At 44.6% G+C, this 8,120-nt stretch overlaps 1 protein-coding gene across 1 annotated transcript; it reads left to right on the forward strand.

The window, feature by feature from the left end:
- The first annotated feature begins 1,372 nt into the window (after positions 1 to 1,372).
- LOC142892767 (uncharacterized) lies at positions 1,373 to 2,644 on the forward strand. The gene has a single exon (XM_076033040.1). The coding sequence runs from the start codon at positions 1,489 to 1,491 to the stop codon at positions 2,425 to 2,427; it is 939 nt and encodes a 312-aa protein (XP_075889155.1). The 5' UTR covers positions 1,373 to 1,488; the 3' UTR covers positions 2,428 to 2,644.
- Positions 2,645 to 8,120: the final 5,476 nt, after the last annotated feature.

Genomic DNA, 8,120 nt, shown 5'->3' on the forward strand with positions numbered 1-8,120 from the left:
GCTCCAGAAAGCTCCGTCTTCTCTCTTTGTGGATAAAAGAGACGGAGCGCCTGTCTCGGCTGAGTCCCTCGATGAGGATTAGATATTGTCATCTTTTATCAGCAGTCATTTCTTTTGCCAGCCGCTGACAGACTCTCAGGGGCCGCCGTCCGCCGTAACGTCTTCCTCTGCCGTGTGCGGCGGTGTGTGTTTTTTGAGGCGACATGTAATTTTTGTGCGCTTTCGTACTTTGTTTTAATAGTGTGTGTGCGTGCGAGCGCGCTCTCAGTCAGAACCAAAAAGACGTGCTGCATCTGCACCATGAATTTCCCCTCCGGTGGTCTCACACTCGAGCTCTGCGGCGTGCGTTTATTTCTTAAGGCCACAGCCGTGTGTGTTTGTGCTCTGCGTCGGGGTTCCGCGGAGCCTAATGCGGAACGACAGACTAAAAGTATTTTAATTAGCACATTAAGGAGACGCGCTGCGGAGAGAACAGATGTATTTTAACGTACAAAAACTCACCTTGGGCCTCTTTCACTCTGAATCGTATAGAGCCAGCTATTAATAGGCAAATGAATGTGGACGTGCGGGCTAATTAAAATATCTGCGCAGGATGTGGGATGCAGGGTGGAATTCAATCAGCGGACGCCGAGCAACAGGCAAAATGGAGATAATCGAATTCCAGTTGGCATCACAGGGAGGGCGAACAGTCAGGGAGCTTCGAGGAGAGCAAGTATTTAACTGACTGTCACTAATGATACAAAAACCAGGGGAAAAAAGAAGAAGCTGATGTTTGGTCCTGTGTGTATCCTCTGTGGAAATGACTTCTTAGGTGTGGCTCTCTCTCCATGTTTCTCCAACGTTAACCTACCACTCCAGATTTGTGCCGTGCATCCGTCTGGCAAAGATCCCACAGAAAGAGCTTCCTTTTGTCCATCATGTTTGGTGGGCCAATCAAAATTTGATACCACTGGTCCAGATAAGCAGCGGCACCTTGAGGTCACGGTGTTGGTGTGTCAATACACAATACAATCAACACACTATACACACATTCCAGCAACAGCGAAAAGAGCTCTGTCAGTGAAAGACAATTTCCTGCCCTGGAATTGGGTGGTTAGGACGATGGTGGGAGATGGAAGGAGGTGGACGCTTCAGCTTCAGGGAAAAGGACAAAGATGCAACATTCCGGTTACCGGACTTTTGCTTTTGTGATTGTGACAGTAATTGCCACGTGCGTTATTGTGCCACTAGCCTCCACTGTCAACAGCCACATTTGGGAGCCTTCAGGGGCCGAAACAGTCGTGCAACACCACATCAACCTCCACTGAAGAAGTGGTGAGCAGCAATAAACTACATTTTGGAGCTGTCACACAGGAGGGCTCCTGAGCTTGAGCTCTGACTGAGCGAACCACTGGACTGTTTTCTCTTAAAAGGTGATCGTTCTCCAAATTATTTAGTATCTTCTCAATACACCTATCTCTATCAGTTTGCATAAGCACAGTCGAAGCCATGGCTTCTCCCTCTCACCTCTCCTCTGTCCCTCCTCTCTCTCCTCCCGTCTTTTCTTGCTCACACTGCCAGATGCTTAGCTTTAGCTCGTCCTCAATTACCGAGTCAGGGATGTGTGTTAAATGTAGTACTACGTTAGCGCTTGAGGCGAGACTTAGCCAGCTTGAGGAACGACTTCGCTCCTTCAAGCATAGTAGTCCTGTAGCTAGTAGGGTTAGCTTAGCTGGAGCGGAGCGTTCATTCGCTAGCGTAGCGTCGGAGTCTCTAGGTCCCACTAGTTCCCCTCCCTTCGCGGCTCCCGAGCAGCCGGGAAAGGTCGGTTGGGTGACTGTCAGGAGGAAGCGTAGCCTCAACAAGTCTGCCGGGCACCACCACCATTCTCAGCACAAGGCCCCCTTCGTCCATGTCTCGAATAAGTTTGCTCCACTCAGCAGCACGCCGACTGTGATTGACACTCTGGTGATCGGTTCGTCTATAGTGAGGCATGTTAACCTAGGACAGCCATCGGCCACAGTGAAGTGCATCCCCAGGGCCAGGGCGGGTGATATTGAAGGGCATTTAAAGTTAATGGCTAAGAATAAACGGAGATTTAGGCGGATTGTAATTCACTGTGGTTTCAATGATGCACGCCTGAAATCGTCCGAGGTCACTAAGTTAAACGTAGCTTCGGTGTGCGCATTTGCTCAGAAGATGTCGGACGAAGTAGTTTTCTCTAGCCCCTTGCCAAATGTTAGGAACGATGAGATGTTTAGCCGCATGTCATCTTTTCACCGTTGGCTGTCAGGGTGGTGTCCCAATAACTCGGTGGGCTTTGTAGATAACTGGAAGCCTTTCTGGGGCAAGCCTGGTCTTGTTAGGAGGGATGGCATTCATCCCACCCGGGAAGGTGCAGCTCTCTTATCCAGCAATATAGTTAAAATTTTAGCTTCCACTCACTGACGCTCCAGGGTGGAGACCAGGCAACAGAGTTGTAGTCCTATACGCTACTCTGGGCTTCTCTCACTGCCGTCCCCAGCCGTTAGTAAGTCCCCGAAGCCCTGCCAGTCTTTTCCAATAGAAGTTGTGTCGGTCCCTCGCACCTCCAAACCTCTTATACTGTGCAAATCTCCAATAGATCATAGTAACCTAGTTCGAATAGATTGTAGAAATAAGGGGGCTCCAGGGTCTCCCACAAACAAAATGGTGAAATGTGGCCTTCTTAACATTAGGTCTCTACATTCCAAGGCAGTTTTAGTTAATGATTTGATTAGTGAACATAGTGTTGATATTTTCGGCCTCACAGAGACATGGCTACGTCAAGATGAATATTTTAGTCTTAATGAAGCCACTCCTCCTAGTCATATTAATACTCATAAGGCTCGTGATAGTGGTCGAGGAGGTGGCGTTGCAGCTATTTATAATTCCAATTTGTTAGTCAATCTCAAGGCTCATTCTATTTATAGTTCATTTGAGAGTTTAGCGATGTCTATTTCGTTGTCACCTGATAGGCAGGCAGATTCCGTTGAATTCATTGTTGTCTACCGTCCCCCCGGTCCATATTCTTCTTTCTTAGATGAATTTTCAGAGTTTTTGTCTACTTTAGCATTGACTAAAGACAAGATCATAGTGATTGGAGATTTTAATATTCATGTCGACATTGAGAGTGACAGTCTGAGTTCTCATTTCAAATCTATCCTCGACTCCTTAGGCTTCCTTCAAGTTGTGAATGTACCCACTCATAAGCATAGTCATACTTTGGATCTTGTGCTCACTTTTGGACTTGGTGTAGAGCAGCTGACAATCTTTCCCCGAAACGACGTTTTGTCTGACCACTTTCTGATCACTTTCGGCTTTATTGTAGCGGATCACATTCCCCAAGCAAGGTCTATAATGAGTAGAAACACAACAAAATTTGCGAAGGCTTGAGAGAACTTGGCGTTGGTCAAAAACAGCTTCATCCTTCAAGACTTGGCAGGATTGCTTTAGGTCCTATAAAAAGGCCCTGCGTATCAGTAGAACTTCCTACTATTCTGCTCTTATTGACTCTAACAAGAACAACCCAAATGTTTTATTTAGTACAGTTGCTAAGCTGACAAGGAGCCATCATTGTGTTGAGCCATGCGTCCCTATTGGCCTGTCAAGCAACGATTTCCTGAACTTCTTCCAGCAAAAAGTAGAAGGTATCAGAACTGAGATTGGGAATTCCTCGTCTTCTTTGTCTTCCACAGGTCACATGGCAGATCTTTCTCAACATGGCAACCCCAGTGTGTATTTCGGGAGTTTTCAGCAAGTTGGACTCTCGGAACTTGATTCTCTTGTCTCCTCTGCTAAGTCGACCACTAGTCTTCTGGACCCAATTCCAACCAGGCTTTTCAAGGAGGTTTCCCCATTGCTTCATTGTGTCATTCTTAGAATTATTAATCATTCTGACCACAGCATTCTTCTTAGGAGATTAGAAGATACTATCGGCATCAAGGATCGCGCCTTGGACTGGTTTGGATCTTATTTGCCTGACCGTTTTCAGTTTGTTCATGTTCATAATCATTCGTCAGAACATAGGAGGGTTAGTCATGGTGTCCCGCAAGGATCTGTACTTGGGCCACTCCTCTTCAACATCTACATGTCACCTCTTGGTGACATCAGAAAGCATAGCATCAGTTTCCATTCTTACGCAGATGACACACAGTTGTACTTTTCTTTTAAGGCAAATGAGGCTCATCAGTTGGCCAAATTGGAATCTTGTCTTCGTGATGTCAGAACTTGGATGACACAGAATTTCCTGGTGGTGTTTTTCACTCTGTCCTGTCTGCCACCCTGGCTCACTCTGCTCCTTTCTCTCTTTCTCTGTCTCCCCTCTATCTTTCTCCTTCACCCCAACTACTCATAGGCAGATGATGCCCCTCTGGAGTCTGGTTCTGCCCTAGGTTTCTTCCCACAGGGGAGTTTTTCCCAGCCACTGTCGCATCTTGCTTGCTCCGGGGGCCCGGTTGGTTCTCTCTGATTGTATAAAGCGCTTTGAGACGCCTTTGGTTGTGATTTAGCGCTGTACAAATGAAAGTTTATTATTATTATTATTATTATTACTTCTGCACCTGTTTTGCTAGTCTCATAACCACCACCAGCAGCAGCAGCAGCGAGGCCTGAAATCACTTCCTGGTTTCATCAAAATTAAAAAAGAAGCTGATTGGTGATGGATTCCATCCAAATTAGTTTTTTAGGGTGCTGGCAAGATTTCAAGAATAAATCTCTCCTTTAAACAAGCATTCACTCTGCTGAAGGTGTAACATAATAAGTCAAAGGTTGGTGAAACAGTCGCCAGTCTCCTTCCACCACTGCGCTGCCTTTTTTTTTTTTACGATCTCCATTCTCCCTCACTCTCCTGCCTCATTCTCTCGTTTCACGCTCCATTAATTGCTGATGAAGTGTTGCATATATAGTCATACACACAGGCCTGGATCTATTACCGCCTCTCGCTGTCCCTGTATGTGGAGAGAGGGAAAGAGAGAGAGAGAGAGAGAGAGAGAGAGAGAGAGAGAGAAAGAGAGAGAGAGAATCCCTCCAGCAGTTCTGCCCTATTTTACCTTTTATTTTATTATTTTACCTTTTATTTTATTATTTTATTTTACCTTCTCTCTTTGCTATCAACATTCCTCACGGCCTTCAGCTCTGAGCCAATCGATGAGACTCTCAGACGGCAAAAACCTCCTACACGTGTCCACGCAGGATAGATCCAGGCTAATGATATTTGTTTTCCACTTTTGGTCACCATGTTACTGAAGTGACCATGGCTTAAAAATGGTTTCTGTAGCTCTTTTCTTTTGATGCACCAAAACGTAAAGAAATCCCCCCACTCACAGGTCTGTTGACTGCTTTCTTCCGGTTATTTTTAGTCGCAAGTTTCCACATTTTCCATAACCAATTTCTAAATATCCAAATGAAGTTAAACACAACCAAATGACATTTAGCGCAACGCTAGCAAAAACAGAAGGCAGTAGTACAGTATTCAGAAAACTGTCTGTTATGTATCTGGATCACGGGACTCCACCCACACAACTAAAACAAAACAACAACACAGTATCTCACTTAAATTTTCTGTCTTCAGCTCAATCATTCACCATAAATTACAGGTATCATATTCGGTACCACAATTAGCTCAATCAGAACCTCATAACTAAACATGTATATCAGCTTCGGCAGTCATCCTTTGGAATGTAAATTCTGGCTCCAAGTAGTCGCATTTTTTTGTTGGCAGCCTTGTAACACTGCACAGGTTAGGCCAAAACATACGAATAAAAACAAAGCCAGATGTTTCTGTTAATTTACTGCGTCGTCTTGGTGTCACTGTGGAACATCTGCAATGAAGACAGTGTCCCTTCAGTCTGACAAACGTAGGCCACAAATTGAGAAAGGTAGTGCACGAGCGATATAAAGCCATTTGATGGAATAACGTGTCTTAATGTTATGCAAGATCTTATCCTGGAGTCTGCCTTCATCTCTCTCTGTGATGAGGCTTGTGTGTCAAGTGTGCGTCTGTCAACGTGCCCAAAGACACACCGAGGCTGTTAGCGGTGCTGTGTAGCCATGTGGGAGCCGCCGTGAGCTGCTGACTCTGCAGACTCTGCAGACTGTTTTTCTGTCAGGAATAAATTGCTCTGCCGCCCAATCAGCGCGGCAAAGCAACAAACTTTCGGTTGGCATTCTCAAAGCTACTGTCCCACCACAGGCAGGTGTTCACTCTTCTGCTCCAGTGCAAAAAAGAACAACAACAAAAAAAAAAACTGATGCGTGTTGAGGCTGAGAAAAAACAAAACACTCACACAAATGCGTTCCTGCTTCTGCTTATGTATTCCTCCATCAGGGAGAGCCTGACGAGGAAGTCAGAAGTGTTGATTTGAATTCAGAATTTTTTCCAAAACAACCTGACACCCGTCTGAGCCCCTAATTAGGCTTGGAGTTTTATCTAGATTTAACAGTTTCAGTTTTTGAGCACAAATTTGACACTTCTCAGACTTCAAGGGTCCAAATATTTATAATCCTACAAGGCACAGTCACATTCATCAGGCACAATTAGAATCCAGTTTGTCACCTTTTTGGTTCAGATGTAAATGCTGGCATCAATCAGTTCAAGGGGATTTAGTACAGATCAGATCAGGTAATTTGCTGCCTCAAAAAAAAAAAAAAAAAAAAAAAGATTTCTCTTCATGATGTTCATGAAACAACGGTTGCTTGGAACACAATACATATCAGACAACATGAGCCTTACTGTTTTTATACCCTTCTAATTTTAAAGGGGCCCTGTTATGAAAAGTGGACTTTTTCAGCACTTTAACACTGACATGCTAACTAACACGCCAACCACACAAAAAATGACAACTCACCTGCTTCTAGTTGCACTAGCTGTTTCAATGTCACTCTGCTGAAGTGAACCGTGCAAATTTTGCTCAATTTCCTCCATCACAGGTCCAGCTGATTATCTTTGTGACGCCTCTGCAGACTTTATTTTTCATGTGGGTGAAGCTTTAACACATGAGAGCTGGAAGCCATCTTCCCTGCGAGCTAGCACTAGCAGTGAGCACCCGGCCAATTACAAGGGAGTGAGTTGTTCCATGGGCGGAGCCACGGATAGAGCAGGCAGGAAAGGGGGAGGGGACAGTCAAAGCAACCTATTTGAACAACTAAACCTTGTTCATTGTAGGAAGAAGAGCAAAATAAGTATATTCAATAAATAATTATTGATATAACGGCAAAATTAATTCATGTTAAATAACCATATTTCTGTTATTTGGTTTAGAAACATGATTGTGTGACAGACCTTTTGAGAAAATATCTAAATTTCCTTATGATGGCAAGTTCATGTTCTGGAGATATTTTATTTTTGTGGGTATTAAAATAACCAATTTAAGAAAACAATAGTCTAATATTTGTGTTGCCCACTGTGCTTCAGATATCACTACAGAATTACTTGACTGGTTCATGTCAATACAGGTTGCCTGTCAGTGTGTGGCTGGGCTTCTGCTGGGCTTCTCTCTGGCAGCTGATGTAAGTGCAGAGTTTCAATGGATTCATGTCTGGACCTCTCACTCTCTCTTTTCGACACACACGCACAGTTCAAAAGAACTCCTTCAGCTCCTGGTAGGATGTTGTACAGCTTGACCTGTAGCCCCGCCCTCAAACCTGCTGCTGCTCACATATATGGGAAAAAACAGCTCCTCAGGCTCTTCCCTCTGTCATGATCTGAGGGCGGAGAGAACGATTTACCACAAGTATCCAAGAAAATAATTACTTGAGAATTTCAGAGTTTTGCCTGGTTGGAGATTTCAGGTTTCAAATGAATTCAGATGGCCCAATATTAGACTTCCCATAACCATTTTTCGCCCTCGCATTATTTTAAAACCGGCTTGAACGACTTCAAATTGGCCCCCGGACTCCAATTTCTGTGTCCACTCTTAGCGGAACACATTTGTCTCTGCTCCTGGATCCTTCTTCATTAATTTGCAGCCACATACTCTTTCAAATAAGCATGCTTACATTATTTAATGAGGCCAGGCCAGTGGGCTCAGCTTGGGGCAGCCAGGGATAGGAGAGCTTAATCTCTCTGAAGCACTTTTGCAAACAGTGGACTCAGTGTCCAGTGAGAAAAGGCGCGCGTATGT

This window comes from Nelusetta ayraudi, unplaced genomic scaffold (genome assembly GCF_046127955.1).
Source record: "Nelusetta ayraudi isolate G7.1 ecotype Tasmania unplaced genomic scaffold, CSIRO-AGI_Nayr_v1 ptg000039l, whole genome shotgun sequence".
NCBI lineage: Eukaryota > Metazoa > Chordata > Actinopteri > Tetraodontiformes > Monacanthidae > Nelusetta > Nelusetta ayraudi.